Genomic DNA, 23,439 nt, shown 5'->3' with positions numbered 1-23,439 from the left:
CATGAGGCTAATTTCTCTAATATCTCTGCAGACTGAATCAAATGCAGCTCTTAAAGGCAACAAACAAATTACCCTTGAAATGGATAGAATATTTCTTGGCTAAATAAGAGAGAATAAAAACATGATCCAATGTAGTGGAACCAGACCAAAATCCAATTTGTTTGCACCCAGGCAGGTTCTTAGAGGAGGCCCAATTGGCAAGGGCCTTTCCCGTCTTCAGTGAAGAAATAAGCTCAATAATTCCCTCACTAGTGACAGGAGGCCACTGTGGGAGCTCTTGGGGTAAAGCACGCAATACCGCTGACAGAGACAGATGAAAAAAACCTTAGAGTAATAAGATGACCAATCACAGAGAGAAATAAATATAGGAGAATGAAAGGGAGCTCTAAGATTACAGCGCGCTATCAGTTTCCAAAAAAGCTAACTTACTATTATTGGATGAGATGGCACAAAGTAACTGGTCCCAATTACGTAGCGCAAAGTCATGTTTCTTAGCGGCTAAAAGTTGTCGCCAGTACCTTCTAGCACGAAAATAAAAAGCCCTGGATAGCGTTGTGGGACCGGGATAGCGTCAATAGCGTTGTGGGACCGGGATAAAAGAAACAAAAGACGGACAGAACGTTTAGCGGCCCAGCACTCGGCATCAAACCTTGAGCGAGTTTGCAGACCTAAGTAGATCTGTCAGCGAGTGGGTAATCAAATGGTATGATGTGTCAGCCAAAGACGGAATAGTGGTGGAACTAATTATTAGCCTTAAGAACACTATATCCAGGTTAGAAGACCATTGTTCAATGGCTGAGTTACTCCTGGGAGACCACCTGGGCCAAAGACAGGACTGATGAATAAGTTCCTCATTGACTGTTCGTGGGGAAAAATTCCTAAACTTAATTAACAAGGGAAGATGATCACTTTCCACCCAGGCACCAATTGAAAAGTCATAATAAGAGAATAATAATTTAGGAGAGACCAAAACATAATCACACTGGAACCAATAGGGGGGGGAAAAAGTATAAATACCAGAGTGAGGCGAAATAATACTCATTAATAATGTAGAGGTCATAAGAAGAGCAAAGAGAAGCTAAAAAGTGAGCGTTTTCATTAAAAAATTTGTCTTGGGACCGCCTATCAGAACAAAGCCAAGCAGGGGGGATGTCATCAAAATCCCAATTCAGAAATTTGGCCAATGCTTCATTGTTAAGGCCAATTCTAGAATTAAAATCACCCATTAAAATAAAGGGAATTGCTGGGTATGAAATCAACACTGAGTCTAACAGAGTCATCAAGTCTGACCAAACAGCAGAGGCCAAAGGCCCACTAGAAGGGATATATACATTGACAAAGAACATAGATACCACCATTAAAAATGAACGGTTGAATATATAAGGACTTACAAGGGAAGGGAGTTATAACAAAATTCAGGGAAGAATGAATAAAACAACAAAGACCAGAGCGATGATGACCCATCAGTTGAGATTTAAAAGCAGGAACATGGTAGGTAATAAAACCTTCCCAGGTTTTATGTTGCAGGAAACCTGGTCCTCGACTACCCTGTATTTCCCAATACAGGGTAGTCGAGGACCAGGTTTCCTGCAACATAATAATATCAAATTTTCCCCAAAAATTAACAAAGTCAGGATCCAGTGATTTGTTCCCCCAACCCACAATATTCCAGGACAGAAACTTCAAATCCATATGAGTGGATGCAAGAGAAGGTCCAGGCTTAATCAGTCAGTCAGAAAGTCCATTAGAGTCTGGGATCTCTGCTGGTCCGCTGTCAATTTCTTGAGATGCCTAAGATGTACCAGGTCCATTACGAGTTCAGGAGTTACCACAGGATTGATTACTCATAGAAGGGGTTGGCTTAGAGGAAATATCATAATTTAGCGGAGGCTCAGTTTGAGCATTAGCTTCCACCAAGGTGAATTTGAGGGATAAGAGGCAGAAGGAAACTCCAGGCAGGACTCCTGTTCACAGCGTTGCATCACGCAGAGGGCCAAGTCAAGAGGCATGGCCACACTAGGTTCGCAGAAGGAGATAAGGTCTGTTCCAGAGATTAAAGAGGAAGGAGGAGCCACTTGAGCCTTAGATAAAACTTGACTGGACACACCTGCATCTGCTTTTGCTCCAAAGGGCTCAGCCACTGTAGAATCAAGGTGGTGGAGACCGGAGCTGCAGCAAGTTTCAGATGGAAACCATGTTTTAAGGTTAGCGATAGAGTTTTCCAGCAGAGCCATCACTGCATCGCAATTAGAAAGGGAAGGCAAAAAAGCCATGGTAAGTTTGCATGGTGACTCAGGAATCAAGGCTGGTGAGAGAGGTATTGGTGCCGACAGAGGGCCGGGAACCTCGGCACCAGAAGAGAGCAGCTTCTTGATTGGACTCAAGGTACATGAGAGCTTCTGGGAAATAGAGGTTTAACCTCAGGTATTTGGAATACCCTCCTAATCCGTATTCCCTTAGCACACAGGGAGTGTTTCCTTTCATGGCAGAGCTTGGGGATATGACCGGAGGCAAACTAACAAAATCCTATAGGCAAACTGAAAAAAAGGCAAATATTCCACAGAAATTCCAATATCCAACCGGTCCAGGGCTAAAAGTTTGGTTAATGAGGAGAGAATTTGAGATTTGCTAGTCCACTTATAGGCCTTATAAGAAGAGGGGAAAATTTCCAAAGTAATCTGATCAGGAAGAAAAAAATAGGATCCCTTGGGAGGCTTTGTTGAGTGCATGCCTGAACTAACTCAGGAAGTAGTGAAGAGGCCTTATTATTTTGAGCCACCCTAGGCAATGCTGAATGTATTGAATTCAACTGTTGGAGAACCAGATTTAGTTGTTTACAAATAAAAAGAACAGTATCTCCAATGTTGTAACAAAAACTTGCGAGGGTTGAGAAATAATCGTCTGGAAGTCGGTTAACGCCAGGCATTCCCCCTTTGGACAAAAAAGAGGGATCGTTAGATCCAGCATACACAGACTGCAGGAGGGACGGTTCCGAGGTGTCCATTGTAGTTGCAGGCATTGAATTCTTAAGGGTACAAGAAGATTGTTTAGGGAGACTGTGCATGGATTCAGATACAGCAAGGGGGGGGGATTAGTCCCAATATCAGTCCAAGAGGGTAAATCCCCCAGTCTGAACTGTTTAGACTGTTTAGAAAGTGTCAGCCCAACTTTGGAGGATTGCCTCTTCCCCATTGCGATGGCTGCCAGCCAAAGTCAAACACAATTAATCAGGCAGCTCACTCCCACTAGTTAAGGAGGGGGGAAAAACTTACAGTTGGCAAATATTCTCCAAATAAGACAACTATCGAAAAAATGCTGATAGCTGTAGACAACCGTAAAAAAATAAAGATAAAAAGGAGCTAAAAGCCGGAGCAAACAGAACATACAACGGGCTCGGTCGCCATCTTGCCTCCCCCTGCCTTAAAGCACCAACAAATCCCTTTCTATTTTTTGCTCTTTGTTATCTCATGTAGAAGACTTTCTTTAATGTGCTATATTTATTTGGTCCTTCTCATTCCAGCACCTAAGCATGGAAAAGTTTGCTTTCACATTCCAAATCCAAATTTGTTAGGAAGCTCTTATGACTGCTGACAGAACAGGCAGAAAGGTGATTGCTGGCTAATGGTTCAGGATATTTGGTTGATGTTTCTTCAGGAGCAGCTAATGATAGGAAATCGTCTCCTAATGATTGGGAATGGCTCTCCGGTATTTGGAAAAAGAGCTTCAAGAAAGATGTACCCCTTCAGATGAGTGGCCAGTGGCAAAGGCTAGAGGCAGATTACAATTTAATTTAGATAGAATGAGACAAAGGAGCAAGAGGACTGAGACTTTCTAGCTGGGATAGGGTGTAGTAGGAGTTGATGTGGGGACTTGCACAAGTAGGTCTGTTACCAAAAAGGGCTGTTTTGTTTAGGGGGAATTATTACACTACCCTCTTTGGAACCTCAGGATCGCAGGCTGGATAACAAGACGGCGTAATGCAGAGAAATTCCCTTTTAGCTTAAGGAGGAGACTGAAAGATAACTTTTAATCAAATATTTTATTTTTATTATAAAAACACACAGGCAAACATAATGCACATGAAAAATGATGAGTCTTGGTCCTACTACTTGCATCTAGTGTACCTAGCTTCATGGTGGTTGCATGTGAAGTGTATTTGGTGCGTCCGAGGAAATTAGAAAAAGGGAAGGTTTGTAGGGAAGGATTTTAGGGATCCCAGATCTGCCAATCCCAGTTGCTAACTAAAGATGGGGAGAGAAGGGGAGGAAAAGAGAGGGGGAGAGAAGGGAAAGAATTCCAGACGTGATATAGTTACCTGTCTTGTAGAGCAGTTGGATGGGAGGGGGGGAAAAGTCCTGGGAGGAGGACCTTCTGCCTTCGGGGCAGAGAGAGCGAGCATGTGCCAGCCTCTCTTAAAAAGGGTTTTTGCTGACCTGCATGACCTGGATGCGAAAAGTAAACCTGTGTTGCACTGGAAACTTTTCATTGCACTGGGACACACATAGCACCATTCTTCTGATGTTCATCTGATTTTTTTTCTGCTCTTCAAGGGAGGATCTGCACAAGCTGGATGTGATGACGTTTTGTCAGCGCAGAGCAGCCATGGGCTATGACCTGGCATCTGACCGAGGCAAGGATTCCACCTTGCTTTGGAAACTCCTCTTCCTCCTTTGTCGACAGAATGGGGTGTGTATCTCTAGCACAAGTGTCTTTGTAGAAGTATGGAAAACCTGGATTTGCTAGTGGTGTAGGTCTACCTCAAATTATCCTTCACTTTTCTTCCTCCTATTAGCAGTGTTAACCAAGGTCTGCTGTTTTCTTGGTTTTGCACTGCCCATGTACAATTTGAGTCAGTGGTGAAAATTCCTGATTTCCACCTATTTGTCACCTGTTTTTCTCCTGTTTTGGAGAGCCTGCTTTTTTGGCCATTTTTGTTGTTGTTCTTTACTGCTTGCCCTTTTTCTTCTAAAACAGACCAGTAACAAAGAATTTGGCTTTGATTCAGCTTATTGGACCATGAAGCCCATTTGACTCCAGAGCAAGAAATTCAAAAGGCTCAAGAGAACAAATAAAACTAGGCTCATATCCACAGTTTATAAAAATGTTTTGTACTCTCCCAGTGGGCATTTCATTTCCCTGTGTATTTCATCCAGTGTATTGAATTGGATTGTTGAAGAGAGATGTCTTACCTGTTCTAAAATTACTGAGTAGATAAGGCCAATCTCTGAGGAAGGAATTCCATGCCTGGAAGTATCATCTTCTATTCCACTTCTGGGATTTTGCTTCAAATCCTGATGGCATTTGCTTCAAATCCTGATGAGTAGAGCCTCATTCCTTTATCTCTCCCCCCAAGGAGCCTGAGCCTGTATATGTACGTGTCCCAGGCTCAGACCATTTAGTGCAATATCAGTGACAGAAAGTCAAGTTATGATTTAATTTGAATTACAGATGGGGGGATGTGACAAAACATAATTTTGAAACAACTTTTGACTCTGTATTAGTAAACTTGTAAAATTTTGAAAGTATACAAGTCCTCAGCTATAAGAACCAGGAGCACCTGTGCTTATTTCTGCCCTTCTTTTTGCAGTCTATGGTGGGGTCAGACACAGCAGAGCTGCTGATGCAAGACTGCCACCACCGGGAAAAATACAAAAGGCAGGAGCCTGCAGCCAACCTGATGAACCTAACTGATGAAGAATGGCTGGTGCAAGGCTATGGGACCCAGGACCTACTCACAGGAGAAATGGTTGCAAGTGCCAGCACATCGGAGCAAATTGTTGAGAAGTTCACCAAGCTCCTCTTTTATGGCAGAAAGAAAGTAAGCTAAAAGTTCAGGTCTCCCACAATGTTTTCAGATGGTTCGTGCACTGAGAGGCCTGGGTTGCACATTCATCACTTTCAGTGATTACTTGCAAGTGAATTGGTCCTCACAGTTAGGGCCCAAACTAGATGATATATCTATTGTGTGCTTGGGGCGGGGGGGCTGTATGTTTTTGTTTTACTAACATCTATCAGGGTGCCCTGATTTGGACTGGACTATGGGAGGGCTTTAATTCTTTGCCCCCACCTTGGTCCCAGTCCAGTTCTCCCCTCCTCCGATGACTGTCAAGGTCCTATGGATGCCAATGGAATTTTTCTCTTTGGGAAAATAGCAACCACTATCTGGATCATTTGGATCAAGACCAGAGTCCCCACTCTGGTCTTGATCCAAACGATCCAGATAGTGGTTGCTATTTTCCCCTTTGGAAATCCTCCTATGGAAATCCCCTTTCCATAGTCTCAGTTGGTATCATGTCATCCCACCCTCTCCCTGCATCTGCTATTTACTTTTGAAAGCATGTAAGCCCCAGTCACAAACTAGACATATAGTCTGACCCTTTAGAATGTTTGTCTTGCCCAATGTTAGCAAGACAACACTGAACAAATGAACAACCTTTCCCAGGGGAGATTTCCCTTACAAGTTTCTTGGAATAATTCCTCAAAAGCAAAAGCACTATATAAATTTTTCTGTAAATCACTTTGTGAACTTTTAGTTGAAAAGCAGTATATAAGTACTGTTAATAATAATAATTATAATAATATATAATTATAATAATATATAATTATAATTATAATTATAATAATATATAATTATTATAATAATAATATATTATTATTATTATTAAGTCTCAATCTTGCTCTAGCTTAAAGACCTGGCAGTTTTGACAGGCAGGGAAGAGACTATGGCTCATTGGCTCAGCATATGATTTGCCTGTAGAAGGTTGTAGGTTCTGTTCTTTGCATCTTGTTACAAGGATCTGGAGCAGCAGAGATAGGAAACCCTGCCTAAGACCTGGTTCAGCTTCTGCCAATCAGAGCAGATAATGCAAACTAGCTAGACCAGAGCAGATAATGCAAGCTAGACCTGGTATGGCAGTTTCATCTGTTACTGAAGCCAATACTTCAAGCAGAATGATAGTTTGTAGATCAAAATGAAAGCCACTGAAAACCAACTAACCTTAACTGCATATTATTATCATTAATAACACTGGCCTACAAAACTGAGGGTCAGAAAAGTTTTTCCCAAACATTATGGTAGTTTGATATGAATTTGGAGTTCTGATTCCAAAAATGGCATCTGTTTTGTCCTATCACGTCTAGTTTTGGAGATATAGTATAGCCTCATTAGTGAATGGTTCAATCAGCTTCCTCATGAGGAATATAGAGTATTTATATACCACTTTCCAACAAAAAAAGTTGACAAAGCTATTTACATAACAAAATAAACAAATGAATGGTTCCCTGACCTGAAAGCTCACAGTCAAACAAGACACCACACACACAAATGGCTCCTTGAAAACCAACCAACCACTCTGCTAGGGTGAATAGGGACAGCTGCTCTCTATCTGCTAAATATAAGTGGAGCAACACATTAAAAGTTGCCTCTTCGCCCAATTAGCTGGCAGTCATACCCTGGGTTCTTTTTCTTGCTCACATGAGTTATTAAGAGAGTGAGAAGAAACATTGGAAACTGACTTTTTTCCCCTTCTCTCTAACATTCTTCTTTCTTCCAGGAAGCTCTGGGTTGGGCCATGAGAAACCAGCTGTGGGGCCATGCTCTCTTTCTATCCAGCAAGATGGATCTGAGGACCTACTTCTGGGTCCTGAATGGGTGGGTAGCTTGTATTGCCAGAAATAATTACTCCTTCATGCTCAGTCTACTGTTATCCACATTTACATGCCGAGTTTACTGAAAATGCTGATTTCCAACACTCCTTTTGCAGGTTTACTAGCACCTTGGCTATCAATGACCCTCTGCAGACACTTTTCCAGCTCTTGTCTGGAAGGATACCACAGGCATCTCTGGTAAGAAATTCAGTCCTCAGTGGCTTGCCTGATAGGAAAACTCAATTGGTCAAGGCTAATGATCAGGAGGCAATCATTCCCTCAAACAGGAGAGGACAGTTGAAGAGCAAATGTTGTAGTCCCAGATTAAGCCCTTGGGCCACTTGTTTCTGGTTGGATTGGTAACCGTAATACCTTCCCATGCCATCTACAGTGGTAGCATTGCCACTGGGTAGAGCTCAGCTGAGCTGGCCAGCTGTTCCCTCCTCTGAAAGCCTACAGTGGTGGTACAGAGGGTAAGATGCCTGAGGCTGCAGGCTTATGCATACTTACCTGGGAGCAAGTTGCATTGAAATAAATATAACTTACTTCTGAGTAGACATGCATATGATTGTGCTTTGAGTCCTGTTGCTGACATTCCTGGTAGGAAATCCTTGGTACTCTACAGAACACAGTGTTTGCTCCTGAAGAATATAGATTCCTTTTCTAAGAACATTTATTCCACGGAAATTGCTAATCGCTTTTTGTTTTCTCCAATGCGCTTCTTAGCTTTGCCTCTTGCAAGCAAACAGGCTCCCTACTTGTAAGACTGCCAGCTGGAGATGCCTTAAGTTCCTGTCATGCAGTGTTTCTATTGCAAGACATGGCAAAGCAGCTGTGGTTCATTTAAACATATCTGCAATTCTCTTAAATGTCTACAACAAGTCACAGACCCTGCCTATTCTAACTGGCAACACTGCTAACAGTATATGCTATGATACTTCTGCTATGATACTTCTGCTATGATACTCACATTGAGGTGTTGGATCGATGTCTAAGAACTTAGCTTGGCAGAATAACATCATGATATTCGATTTTGTTTTGAGGAGGAGAACGATGGAGTTCAAATGATAGTTGGAAACAAACATAATGAAATGGGAATGTCAGGGTCATATTTTGCCCAAGGTCATATTTTGCCAGACTTGAAAACAGACCAGGGAATGTATTTATATTTATAGATTCCTAGTCAAAGCTCTTGAAGTAAGTACAGAGTACTAAAATGCCACGATGTAAGTGCTCAGTTAACCAACAGTAATATATCATGGTACAGCTACAATAAAAGTTTACCAGTCAATAACAACTGATTCGTGCTCGGTTTGGCATCCATTTTCATGTTCCATGTTCCATTTTCATGTCCCTGTAAGTCAATTACTGGGGCCGGGAGCTTGTGTTACAGCCAGTATGCAACAAGCAGGAGGTGCTACCAGAGGCATCACTTTTTCTTGCACCCAGTGCGGTGACTTGTAGTGTCACCCCACTGAGTGCACAGACATGGAAATAATTGGCAGCGATGTGATGATATTTTTACTTAACCACCAATTAGTTCTGGCATGTGAGTTGCTGCAGAACTCGGAGCAGAGCAAAGAGGTGACTTGGCCTAGTCAGCTAGGCTCAGAATGGCCCAAGTGACTACTCTGAATCTGGCTGACTTGGCCTAATTGCTTCTTTGCTCCACTCTGAGTTCTGCAGCAACTGGGTTAAACCCTTTGTCTGTCTTCAACCTCTCCAAAGCCTGCCCAATTTGGCCAAGTCACTTCTTAATGTTCTCACAAGCGTGGTGTTGTTTTCAGCCCTCCAACCTACTTTCTGTTAGCATTTCCTGCTTCAGAACACAGAGTCAGCCAGACACAGGAGACAGAATCAGGAGCACTGCGATCAGTTACAGATAAGTCATTTGTATGATGGGGAGGGGATTTGTGAACTGTGGATAAGTGAAACTGCGGATATAAGATATGGGGAACATCTGTATATATCTAGAACAAAAATATTCTCCTGTAGATGAAAGGCCTGGATTTTTCCCTGGACTCAAGGGATTTTTGCATCATTCTATTTAATTTGGGAACCTAAGAAAGACAAGTCTCATATGAGCAATCTCACATGGAAACACCTATTCTATTAAATGTTTCAAGCATTTAATTAAATGTTTCAAGTCATGGCTAAGTATATGTATTTAAATGTTTTATAGATATTGTATTTTGTGGTATTTTTCTCCTTTTGTCTTCCCTCTTCTAAAATAGTGCTGTGGAGATGAAAAATGGGGTGATTGGAGGCCACACCTGGCTGTAATTCTGTCCAATCAGGTGGGAAATGCAGAGCTGAACCACAGAGCCATCATCACCATGGGAGAGACACTGGGTGAGGAGATTTGCAGTGAGTGAGCGAGCGAGTGAGTGAGCAAGCTCAGTATACCCTTAGCTCCAGTAACCACTCTTAGGCTGCAATCCTATATGCACTCACCTGGAAGTCATTGAACTCAGTGGGGCTTACTTTTGAGTAGACATGCATAGGATTGTGCTGTTAGGTTCTTATATTCTGGGTGAAGTCTTTTGAATATACGTAGGTTTGCAATTATTCCCTGCAGCACACTGATACCCTCCGTACTCCTGAGCAACAGTGTTGGGGACTTCATAGATGATGATGTACTTAAGGCACTGCCTTGAATGCTATGAAGATAGGCAGTATACTAGTTTTGTTACATTTATATAGCACTTTAGGGTATCTATAGTAATGCACATACCTTACATCTCATTCAGTGGAAACCTGAACTCTGAAGTCAATTTCTTGGTTCCCTGACTCCTGCCTTGCATGAAACCTAAAAGCTAATGAGATCTGTCACTTCCTTAAGTCAATAGTTCTTCCATTCTGCCCTTCCCTTGCCCTGCATTGGTGCAGAGGTGCCCAACCTGTGAAGTCTACAAAGCAATTGCCACAGCATCTCTTTGGTTAGCAGAAGCTAGGATAGCAGAGAATGCCTAGACTTACTAACTGAAATTAACCCTGTGCCTTCCTTTGGGTGTCTGCTTCTGCCTGCCTACCAAATGTGAGTTGACATGGGCTTTCATTTAATTATCCAGTCAGTTGTCAACCATTAGGAAAACTAAATGTCCAAATACTTTAAAGAATGGATAGGAACTCTACACTCAGAGAAATGCTGTTAATAATAATAATAATAATAATGATAAGAGGGCATAGTTCCCCAGTGACCCCTTCCTTCTGGCTTCTTTTGGCTTCAAAGAAGTTATAATCTCTTTTTTTTCACAATTTCCAATTTAACATGTTGTCCTTTTCCTTGTCCAGCTGGGAAGGGTTTGACAGAAGCTGCTCACTTCTGCTACCTGACGGTGAATATCCCTTTTGGCCACTATGGAGTTAAAACAGACCGCATGGTGTTGCTGGGCAGCAGTCAGAGGTAAAAGTCAAGAAGAGGGATGGTCCAACTCTTATGAATCTTAACATTCAGATAACTAATTTCAGGTATCCTAGGCACTTCAGCAATGGAGCTGTAAAGCAGGATAGCATTACCTCCTATTTCCTGGGGTGGAGAGTGGGGGTGTGGTTGCTTACTATCTATTGAAATCATGGCAGGGGTGTGCTTTGGATTGGGGTAACAGTTTAAGCTGCCAACTGTTGTGCTCCCAAAGGGGGGAGGGGAAAGGGACCAAAGAGTCAAAGGTGGGCTTGTTGCCCAGGTGTACTTTGAGCCAGATAGATCACACCTAGAGGTTCAAGGGTATCTTTATTCAGAGTAAAGATAATGCTGGGGTGCCATACTCAGATCAGCATGAAAATAGAAAGCAGAATGCAGGATTCTTATACTACAGTGACACACATCAAATGTACCTTAAACAGTCATTAAACACTGCCATGTCGATGGGGAAACAGTTTCAAAATTTATTTGTTTTGGTAAGGTCCAAAAGTGGTATTACATTCTTACTCCTGCACAGCTTGATAGAAAGCATAGTACAGCTTGACTACAATATTTTATGTGCTATATTGTTCTATAAGCAATATCTGTTGGGCCCCAGTCTGTGCATTCTCCTTGGCAAGTCTGATAGGTCTTTCAATTCCCACCTTTCTGTGCTAGTATACAGAGTTTTTAGAAAGGCCACATCCTAAGCATTAGCATTCATAACACAAGTAAATCCAGCTATCTTTGAACTGTCAGGATCTTTTATGTATTTTTTAACCTTGGCTGGGGTACATTTTCACAGTTTCAGCTATAAGCAGCCAAAAGAAACTTGACTTGTTTATGAATAAGTTTATAATTATGTTCTTGTTTATATGAACACAGAAAATGTGAGCATTGGAGCAGCTTATTATACAGGTATTACCAGCTATGCTCTTCTGCAGTGAAGGACTGCCTCTTCTTTGTGATGGCTCAGTGTGTGTTAATGAAAGAGCTGGGTTGCCATCAGTTGGTATCAAAAGAAACCAAAAAGCAGTATTTTGAATAGGGGAGTGTATCCATTCACTACTGCATCCATGTAAACCTACACATTATTTTCTGAGCTCTTGTCCCAAGGCCTAGTGCAACATTTATAACTGTAACCAGGGTCTCCAAGAGGAATTTTATCAGGGAGTACAAATTTTATTTTGTGCCCATTCTCAGAGAGGTGAAACATGGCAGGGGAGGGTGGTGAGAAGAGTGGGCAGAACAGGGGTGGGGAGGAAGCAAATCAAGGCAGGGGGAGGATGGCAACAGCCAGAAAAATCTTTGGAGCCCAGCAATGGCGTAGCTAGCAAGGGGTGAGGGCGGTCCGCCCTAGGTACAAGCCGAGGGGGTGACAGCACAAGTGACCAAAATAGCTAAAATAGCAGTAGATAGAAATAATATCATCATGCCATATACAGTTGGTTGTGGAATTTCCAGCAGCATGCAATAATAAAAAACCAGAGTGAAATATCTCCTTTCTATCAAAAGTTAGGGCCAAAAACCCAAAGAACAAAAAAATGCATGGAGCCCTACGGAAAGTGAAACCAAGCCATATCACATGTTTACTCGTGAGTAGGTGTACTTGCCTTAGTCCAGTAGTATTCAACCTGGGGCGTCGTGACACCCCAGACTGAAGGCCCTGGCCTCTGCCCCCTTAAGGGCCGGGACTGGGGGGAAAGCAGCAATGTGATCCCCAGGACCACATCGCTGATTGGGATGCACTCACCAGTCCCTGCAGCAGCCTTCCTGGGGTGCAGAGAGCCCTGTGCAAGCATCTGCAAGGATCCCAAGCCTGCAGAAAGTGAAAGTGGAGCGATTGCATTCCACTTCTGCAAAACCGGAAGTAGAGCGCGATCGCTCCGCTTTCACTTTCAGCATGCTGGGGAGCCCTGCAAACGCTCACACAGGGCTCCCCGCACCCCCAGGATGCTGCTGCAGGACTGGTGAGTACATCGCAGTCCCTGCAGTGCCCCTGAGTGACACAACCCTGGGGATTGCATTGCTGCCTTCCCCCCACCCCCACTACTTCCCTCCCATTAATTAAGTGCTTAATTAATTAAGTCATATAGGGTGACAAAAATGTATGGGCCCCAGGTGTCAAATGACCTAGCTACCCCACTGGAGCCCAAGGTCTTCTGGGCTTCCCAATGTGGAGCTTAGGTTTAATTGTTTGCACAGTGTTGGCAGATACAGTAAAACAGAAAATCCTACACACTCCAAAGTCTCTTTAAAATCTTTTAAATATAGAAAATCATTGCAGAAAATTAGCATCATTGTACTCAGATTCACACTAGAATGGAAAGTATCCTGAGTGCACCAAAACCAACTTCTGAAGCAGTTGTAGTCCCGCAACCATGACCCTAAGATGCTGTACATTCCCTCATGGCAGTGGCATACCTCATGTTCCCAGCACTTGGGGCAACCTACCATTTTCCGCCCCCACACTACTTTTTTCCACCCCCCACCCCTGAGTAATTATGGTGTCATCATGGTCATGACAATTACTTCTGCACAGCTACCTTCTCCGTTTGAAAAACGGGGGAACGGAGGAGGCAGCCAAAGCCCCAACAGAGCCTTCTGCACCACTTGTAAGTAGTGTGGAGAGCTCCATCAGAGTGGTTTGGGGCCTCTGAAGTGGTGCCCGAGACAGGCGAACACTACTTCCAGGAGGCAGGCAGCGCTTCCCTCATTGGGTGTCGCTTCCAGCAGCTCCAGACCACTCCAATGGAGACCTCAATGCCCCTTACAATTGGCGCAGAATGCTCCATTGGTGCCTGGGAAGCGACACGCATCTCTTCTGAAATCAGAGGAGGCATGTGCCACTTCCCCTCCACCTCTGAGGGATGCCCTCAGACATGGCGGAGGGGCGCCCAGGATTGAGGCAGGAGAGGTAGCTGCTCCTCTACACTCCTTCATAATAAGTGAATCCGCAAACCAAAGAACTACTGTAGCAGGTCAGTTTCTTCCCAGGTGTGACACTGTTAAGGAATATATGCATTTCTGGGCCTTGTGACATAGTTGCTGCTGTGTGCCCATGGTAACACCTCCAGCATTCCACATGGGCAGTGAGTCTGGGTGAGATAGGAAAATGTCCCCATGAAATTTCTGGACCCCCTCCTTTGGCTCCTGGGCCACCTTTCTGACCCTGGACCTAGGTACAAATTACCCCCTTTACCCCCTCTTCTTGGCCCTGCCAGCACTCTCCAGCAGCAATCCTGGGCGCCCCTCCTCCTTGGGAGGAGGGTTTTTTTTTAAAGGGACTGAAGCTGGCAGAACTGCTGGCTTCTTTCCCTTTAAAGGAAAAAGGCATATAGGTGGCGGGGTGGGGTGGGTGAGGATGCGCTCCAGAGGGTCAGCGTCCAGGGCATTTGCTGTGCTTGCCCCCCTCCAGGTACGCCACTGCCTCTTGGTTTGGGGATCCACAAGTCGAAGAGCTCCTGTAGCAGGCCAGTTTCCTCTCATATTTGACACTGTATTGAGGAGTGTCATGTATGCATTCCTCAGCCCAGCACATATCAACAAAATAAAATGTATACAGATGTCTGTAAAAGAAACAAGGTTTAGAAATCTTTAGTCTTTCTCTTGAGAGCAAATGCTTTTTTCCCCCCTGTCCTTTGTTGTTGCTGAAACAAAAGGATTAAAACTCCTTCTTTAAGATTTGTATGCTTTTCTGGAATGTCAAAATACCATTCCACAAAGCATGGGCAAAAACAGCATCTCTCCTCTTGGTTTATATTTCTTTTTATATTCCTCACAAAGATGAATCATCTTTCCAAAAATGTCTTCATCTTCAAAACATCCAAATGCCGAAGGACTCTGTCCATTTTTCCCTAACCATTTCTCCAGACAATTAATTCCTGAGCACAAGTACAGGCTCTAAGTTTCTTTACCTTCTGCCTTTTCACCACTCATTTTTCATGTTTGCTTTTCCTCTCTTATATATGTTTATTTTTGCTTGCCAAGTGCTTCAGTTAAAGCACACCAAAAAGGAACTCTTATTGAGGCTTTCTGACTCATAAAGAGCAAATAACTGACTCCTTTAGTTAGGAGTTAGTCAGGTTTAGGAGCAAAAGACGTATTATTCACTGTCCTGCTACAGTTACTACCGTCCAAATAATACTAGAAGGTCTGATTCTTGCAGACTGCTAACCAGTACCACGGGTGTAAATTTTCCCTGAACTGTATTCAGGTACTGCACCCTACTCCAAATATCACAAGTCTGTGAGTCTAGCGCTTGTCAAATCTATGTTCCTACTTCCTATACTTTCTTCCTTTAATGCAAGGTTTTTCCTAGCATTTCCAAACTTTCCAAAAGGATCTCTGCAGAACTACTGTCTGATCATGTGGCATAACTAACACATGCCTGCCAAGCATTCTCCACCAATTAATGTTACCAAAAGGGCTGTTTTGTTTAGGGGGATTATTACACTGCCCTTACTGGAACCTTAGGATCGTAGGCTGGATAACAAGACTGCGTAATACAGAGAAATTCCCTTTTGCTTAAAGAGGAGACTGAGAGAAAGATAACTTTTAATAAAAGATGATAGTTTTATTACAAAAGCACAAAGGTAAACATAATGCACATGGAGAAATGATAAGTGTATGTTTCTTGGTCCTAATACTTGAATCCAGTGTCCCTAGCTTTCATGGTTGCGTGTAAAGAGTAGTTGGTGCATCCGAGGAAATTAGGTAAAAGGAAAGGTTGTAGGGAAGGATTTTAGGGGTCCCTAGTCTGCCAACCCCAGCTACTAACTAAAGATGGGGAGAGAGGGGGAGAAAAGGGGGAGGGAAGAAGGGAAAGAGTTCCAGGCGCAAGATAGTTACCTGTCCCCATAAAGCAGTTGGGAGTCCTGTGAAGGACTCTCCAAGGACCAACAGATGTGTTGGTCCTTGGAGAGAGAGCGAGAATGTGAGAGGAAGCCCTAACTTAAGAGGGGTTCGGAGACAGTGCTGAGCTGGATGGTAACTTGATTACTACCACACAGCAGGGTGCTTGGAGTGTGTAAAACATCGAAAGGATCAGGATGTGAGTTATCAGCAAAATTCAGTGGGGTCTATGGCTGGCTTCCTAGATGGGGGAATTTAAACAATACAATGAATCAGCAACACAAGAAGGCAGTTCAAGTTTGCATACAGTACTTAAACAGTGATTGGGTTAGGAGACACATACAGTTCTTAAACAGTGATTGGGTTAAAACAATACAATGAACACAGTAATGTAGGAGACAAACAATGATTTAAGATGCCAGACTTCCTCCCATAATGTGTGACCATGGGTGGTGGTTGTGTAACCATGAGCTTGTGACCTGACTTGATTGTGGCCTGTGTGCTGGGAGAAGTTTAACCTGCATGATATTTTAGTCCATAATAACATAACCAGATATAGGGAGAAAATCACAACTAAAAGGAAAAAGGGGATTTTCATGTAACAAGTGGATCCACAAGTCAAAGAGCTCCTGTAGCAGGCCAGTTTCATATTTGACACTGTTTGAGTGTCATATATGCATTCCTCAGCCCAGCACATAAGGCTTGCTGCAGCAGTTGCCATAGTGCACCCAGCATCCCAACACAGCGAGCAAGTTCATAAGAACATAAGAACAGCCCCACTGGATTCAGGCCATAGGCCCATCTAGTCCAGCTTCCTGTATCTCACAGCGGCCCACCAAATGCCCCAGGGAGCACAACAGATAACAAGAGACCTCATCCTGGTGCCCTCCCTTGCAACTGGCATTCTGACATAACCCATTTCTAAAATCAGGAGGTTGCACGTACACATCATGGCTTGTACCCCGTAATGGATTTTTCCTCCAGAAACTTGTCCAATCCCCTTTTAAAGGTGTCCAGGCCAGTCGCCATCACCACATCCTGTGGCAAAGAGTTTCACAGACCAACCACACGCTGAGTAAAGAAATATTTTCTTTTGTCTGTTCTAACTCTCCCAACACTCAATTTTAGTGGATGTCCCCTGGTTCTGGTGTTATGTGAGAGTGTAAAGAGCATCTCCCTGTCCATCCCCTGCATAATTTTGCGTGAGAAAACAAGATCCCAGGAAATTTCTGGGCCTCTTCCTTTGGTTCCTGGGCCCCCTTTTTGACCCTGGCCCAGGTACAAATTATCTCCTCCATCCCCCACTCATGGGCCCTTTCAGTAACTAGAAATATGGGGTTGCCTTAAGAACATAAGAACATAAGAACAGCCCCACTGGGTCAGGCCATAGGCCCATCTAATTCAGCTTCCTGTATCTCACAGGAATGCCCCACAGGAGCACATAGTGCAGAAATACCAGTTGTGAAGGTCTCACCCAGTCTATAATTTCTCAAATGTCCGTGCAATGTCACTGTGGCTCTACGTGGTTTGTTTGGTAACTGAAGCTGACAATGGTGATTGTATGTGGCAGAACTGGGCAGGTGGTAGGTTTGTACTATTCTTTTCCAGAAACAGAAAGCTGATGACTTCTCAGTAGTCAACACCAATGTATCTTAATTTGTCTTTGAGTTTCCCTCTTCACAACAAATATTCTACAAACTGAACCAAACTAATTCTTACTGGATTTGGAGTAGAGTGGAAATGAATTTTGCAAAATTTGAAATTTGCCATTTTACAATTTAAAATTTAGATTTTATTATTAGTACTCAAATTCCTCACTTGGGTTTTGGAATCAAAATCTGCCAATAAAATTTAAAATTGACTGATGAAGTCTAATCCTCTGCAACTTGCTCATGAAAATGACTTGCATAGGTTTTGGCTGTAAATAAATTAATGGTGCTCCTGTGTAATTTTGTTGCAGGTTAGCTGTCATACTGTACTGTAGTGATTGCTGCTGCATATTCCTTTTCAGAGTGCATCAGATGTTAATTCCTGCATGTCTGATAGTGACATCAACTGCTTTCAGTTGTCAAATCGCAACCCCATGTACTTACATATTAGATACTAACTGCTCTATGCCATCTATCAGATACTGCCCAATTCTGACTGCTGCTGCATGCCAACTGTTTTGCTAGTGCAAAACCTTTGGATCTCAAATGCTGATGCTGAATAATCAAATATTTGACAATCCAAAGTACGTTTTCCATCAAAATTAGCAATTTGTTAAGACTTCTAGCTTGGAGGGCAGTGTTTTTGAGCTGCAACACATGTGAGTGATTCTGTAAGTGGAGAGAGGAAGACAGCGATGGGGGTTTCCATGTGCCAAAGTGCCCCATTGAAGTCGGTTTCCTATACGGTTTCCTTATGAGGAAAGGCTACAGCGTTTGGGCCTCTCCAGTCTAGAAAAGAGGTACCTGAGGGGGGACATGTTTGAGACATACAAAATCATGCAGGGGATGGACAGAATGGATAAAGAGACGCTCTTTTCCCTCCTGCATAACACCAAAACCAGGGGACATCCACGAAAGCTGAGTGTCCCCTAAGTGTCCCCGAAGTGAGTTAGGACAGACAGAAGAAAATATTTCTTTACCCAGCGTGTAATTAGTTTGTGGAACTCTTTGCCACAAGAAGTAGTTTTGGCATCTTGCCTGGATGCCTTTAAGAGGGGATTGGACAAATTTCTGGAGGAGGAGTTCATTACAGGTTACAAGTCATAGTGGGTATGTGCAAACTCTTGGTTTTAGAGGCAAGCTGCCTCTGATTGCCAGATGCAGGGGAGGGCACCAGGACACAGGTTGTGCTCCTTGTGTGCTCCTTGTCTTGTGTGCTCCCTGGGGCATTTGGTGGGCCACTGTGAGAAGCTGGACTTGATGGACCTTTGGCCGAATCCAGCGAGGCTCTTCTTATGTTCTTGATGTGAGGTATGTTAGCTGTAAGTGATTTTGGGCACAATTCTAACTGGCAGTTATGCTGGCATAGGAGCCCAAGCCCCTGGAGGGTCGCAAACATGCCGTAAAGCACGTTTGTGCCTCCGTGGGAGGAAGCTGTTGACGTGTCCAGATGCACTGACACATGCACCTCCTCAGCGGCTTCCTCCCTGCTGCTTGTGCCAGCACACCTGCCACACAAGTGGCAAAGGTAGGCATGGGGGGTGGAGAGAAGGTGGGAGGGGGCGTTTCTAGGTGGCGGGAGGGCGGGCGATGGGCGGTTATGTCAGATCCCACCCCCAGCCCCCCGGGGAGAGCGGAGTGGCTTCAAGCTGCTCCGCTCTCCTTGGACTTGTGCCACCTCCAGAGGTGTTGCAGGTCCGAGGAGACGCATTGGGGCATGCTGCCCTTTCCCAGGGGTAAGGAGAAGAGCTTCCCCTTGCCCCTGGCTGAGCCGCTGCACCCAACAAACCTGCGTTGGATGCAGTGCAAGCCTCCTGGCTTGTCTGCTCTAGCGCAGGTTTGGATTGTGCCCTTTGTCATTCACCTTAAAAAGTGCTGCTAATGTTAAAAATCCAATTTAAAGAGCCAACCTACTTATGCTAATAATCCTCTGGCTGAATTATAAGGAAAGGATTTTAATGCTTAATTTTGCTGTGTACTCATTAGTATTACAAGGGCCAAGCACTTCTTGCAACACCCATAAATTATGCTTAGGTTCTTAAAGTAACATCCATGGAATAATAGTAGCATTTTGGGGCCATTGGTGGCTTCCTCAAAGAAAGTATTTCCTATAAGCACTGAAACAGGATTTTCGGCTAAGGATGCCACCTTGTAACTGCTCCAGACTCCAGTATCCAAGACTCAATTAACTCAATATCAATGGGAAACTGCCCTCTTATGTCTCCCCATCCCTCCTATAATTTCTCCTGTGTATAATTTCTCCTATAATTCTCCTCCTATAATTTCTCCATGCTCCTTCTTCAGCATGATTGTCACTTAATGTAGTTGAGAAAACCCAGCAGCTCCCTCTACTGACAGAAAAATAGCAGTGTATATTTCAATACATATTAATAATCCATCAATTAACTCTAATGCACTTTAACTGAAGTCCCATTGGGACTGGACCACTATTCATAGCACTGGAGAAGCTGAGAGTCTGCTACTTCAGGTTGCTGCACAAGCATTGTAGAGCAAAAGGGAAAAGGCAAGGAGGTAAAACAAGGTAAGTTTCAATATAAACTATTGAAAGTGCTCTACTGTGAGGCCTTGTACTTCAAAAGCACTGTGCAGGATCCCCCAAATTATTACCATCACAGCCTCTATTCTTCCTTAATCATAGTACTCTAACTCTGTTGCAGCAAAGAAATGCATCCCATTAGGAGCTGCAGATGCAGAAAGAAGGAAATCCTTCACCACAATAGCACTGGAGCAACACACAGTTTGGGAAATGTGAGCAGGGAAATGTCCCTGCATACACAGGGAGCATGCAGGCATGTTTTGGAAGCAACTTCCATGTTGCATGCTGTTTTGTTCTGCATGATGCGACCCACCAGTTTGGGAAATGCTGCATTAGTGATTCCCAACCTGGGGTACGTGTACCACAAGTGGTGCTTGCCCGGACCTTTTGGGGTACTTGAAAAAGTATTGAATTAATGGCAGAAGAAAGCAGGTCTGTACTACAATGCCTTGCAGGTCTGGCAAGGCAAGGCAGAGAGGCTGCTAACTGGCTGTGAAAGCCCCAGAAACTGCTAGTTTCTGGTCATCAATTCATATATTATCAGATATGGATCAGTAGTTGAAAACATACATTTGAAATAACAGCAACAATTGCAAACATTTTGCTGATATGAGGAATACAATTTATGGAAATGGGCTGCCAAGGGGTACACAAGTAGAAAAACATTGTGAACATTAGGGGATATGAAGTGTTTTCCATCCCTGATTGTTCCTCTGCTTTCTCTTTTCAGCCAGAAGTTCTCCCAGTTTGCAAAATCAGAGTGCATCCATCAGACGGAGATCTTTGAGTACTGTCAGCTGCTGAGATGCCCCCAGGCATTCATCCCTTCTTTCCAGGTAAAAATCTTCCAGGTACAACCAGTAGGTTTAAAATAGACGGAACTTCCAGAGTCCAGTACTATCCAGGGATGGTCAAATCCACCACAGCTTAACTCCAGTTGAGTCACAAGTCTTCACCCCCCACAATTCAACTCAAAAACAAGTCCTAACAGGCAAACTTTCCAAGTCACCCAAAGCATTTTTCTGACTCAAAAAACCTGAGTCACAAGTCTTTAAAAAGCTAGCTTCAGCTCTGCGGGGGGGGGGGGGAACTCAGCTGAGCTGCTGCCAGGCTCTGTGTGTGTGTGTGTGTGTGTGTGTGTGTGTGTGTGTGTGCGTGTGTGTGTGTGTGAGTTCTCCTTAAACACTCCCCTGCTGTCCCCACCCATCCCTTCAGTCAACAAAGCCATATTATGAAGGAATGCGGAATGCGCCAATCGGTTCCTTCCATATGATCCCACCCCAGCCACAACGAAACCCACCCCCAATTCACATCACAGGCAGGGGGGGGACACTTACAAGAAGGGATGGAGGGAGGACACATCTCAACTTGGCAAGGAGGGGAGGGGACAGTACAGGGTCAGCATGAGCAAGCAAGGGGACAAAAGCAGCCGCAGGTGGGACGCATCGCTTGCCTGCAGCAGCTGGGAGGCAGGCAAGCTTTCAACCCACCCACTAAACTCCTCCTTTGTAGCTCAGAACTTCAAGAGTCTCATAGTTGATTATTGTTCCCATCAATGGGCTTCCTTCGGTGACTGTGGAGGTGGGCACGAGTAGACTGCAGTTGCACACATTTGCTCATTGTTTGCAGCCTAGCCTACGGTGCACAGGCTGAACCAGTCACAGTCAGAGCAGAGCAGAGGCTGGCACACAAACACAAGGCAGTCTGGAAGCGGGTGGGCAGGCAGGTGGGCTGAACTCATCAGAGTGATGATGGGTAGTGAGTTGTCCAAGTGAATGTACAAGTGCAGCAACAACAAAAGGAGACACCCAGTCTCTCCTCCTTCACCCACACCTGCTGCTGGAGTGGTAGTGGGCTGGCTAGAAGAAGGACCTTCACAAACCCTATGCACTTGCTTGCCACCATCAGTGTGGCCAGACCCCCAGGGGTTAGAAAGGGCACTGGTGGTAGCACTGCTACTGGCATGAAATGGTGGCTGACAGCACAAGGAAGAGCTCCATGGACCCCATCAGGCAGGCTGAATCAAGGGAGGCTGGGGGACAACATGCTGCTCAGACACACAGCAACAGTGGGATTGTGCTACAATACAATAGGAAGGGAAAGGTTGATGATGTGAGGAGACAATCATGATGTGGGCCCAAGGCCTGTCATTTCTGGAATACACGGAGGAGGGGTGTGCATTGTTCTCCAAAACCACCTGGAGGAGGCAGACAGAAACAGCTCACAACAAACAAGCCCTGGAAGGAAGAGATGCTGACCACCCGCAAGGGAACTCCAAGGAGGGGACCGAGCAAGGCAGTTAGCACTGGGCTCGACTTGGTCTGAGAGACAGAGGCGGCAGGACATCCTTTCTGGAAAGGCAAGAGGGGTATCAGGTACTCCGTGCCCTTCCCAGGGGTCTTGGCTCGGGAGAATGACGGTGGCTGTGGCTACAACCAGCTTGTCCACCACAGCAGAGCCCAATGGAGGCAAGGAGCAGAGACCAGGAGCGCTTCCCCCCTCCTGCAAGTCACCCACTACCACATTGCAACAAACAGGAAGCTGTCAGACATGGTGACACTACTGCTTGAATAGAACAGAGTTTAATTTATTGAAGAACATAGCCACTGACTTATCCTCCTCAGGCATACTTCTCAGTGTACTTCTCAGTGTACTTCTTCTCTGCATTGCACTTCAGTAAAACAATCTTCTCCAGGAGACCAGCCTCTAGCCTGCTGTAGTGAGGCCTCATCACCAGGCCACTTTCACTGAAGACCCACTTGACGGGGGCAGAGCTGGCAGGAACCAAGAACAGGCTCAGAGAGGCAGCACTGAGCAGGTAGAGCTCCCTTCAGTGACTTTTCCAAAACTCTAACACTTGGATGGCATGGCACTTGGTGCTTTGCTTGAACAGGTTGCTTTAGAGATGCATCTTGTTCTCAAAACAGACTGTCCAGAGGGAGTGGGCATCATCAAACCCTGGGTACCCACACAGAGAGGAAGAAGAGGAGATTCAGGTTCTCTTCTGGGGAGCTTGAACTTTGGTGGTGGTCACAGACAGTGACCTCTTTAGAGCATTTTGTTTAACGAGGCCACAGAACTGCTGGAGTTTGGAGACCATCTTCTCCTTCACCAGGAGGGTGTCTTCCCCTTGGTCACTAAACTTGCACAGCTACCAACAGTGGAAGCTGGGATCCAGCATGGCAGCCATGAAGTACAGATACCCATTGAACTTAGGCAGTTTCTCCCCAGACCCTGTGGCATGGGCATCAAACTGGCAATTACCGAAATGCTGCCAAAGGCTGTCCAGGCTCCTCTGTCCAGGCTCCTCTTCAGAGGAGTTCATAGGG

The 23,439-nt window shown here is 44.5% G+C and overlaps 1 protein-coding gene across 1 annotated transcript in view; it reads left to right on the top strand.

The window, feature by feature from the left end:
• SEC16B (SEC16 homolog B, endoplasmic reticulum export factor) overlaps positions 1–23,439 on the top strand; it is a 120,190-nt gene that overhangs the window by 11,619 nt on the left and 85,132 nt on the right. The window contains exons 8-14 of the mRNA XM_066624532.1: positions 4,551–4,686; positions 5,588–5,818; positions 7,554–7,651; positions 7,764–7,845; positions 9,882–9,999; positions 10,942–11,053; positions 20,841–20,946. Coding sequence (XP_066480629.1) covers positions 4,551–4,686; positions 5,588–5,818; positions 7,554–7,651; positions 7,764–7,845; positions 9,882–9,999; positions 10,942–11,053; positions 20,841–20,946 — 883 coding nt within the window. The remainder of the gene's footprint in view (positions 1–4,550; positions 4,687–5,587; positions 5,819–7,553; positions 7,652–7,763; positions 7,846–9,881; positions 10,000–10,941; positions 11,054–20,840; positions 20,947–23,439) is intronic.

This window comes from Tiliqua scincoides, chromosome 4, assembly GCF_035046505.1.
Source record: "Tiliqua scincoides isolate rTilSci1 chromosome 4, rTilSci1.hap2, whole genome shotgun sequence".
Lineage (NCBI taxonomy): Eukaryota > Metazoa > Chordata > Lepidosauria > Squamata > Scincidae > Tiliqua > Tiliqua scincoides.
Note: the sequence above shows the minus strand (reverse complement) of the source record. Positions and strands in the feature narration are given on the sequence as shown.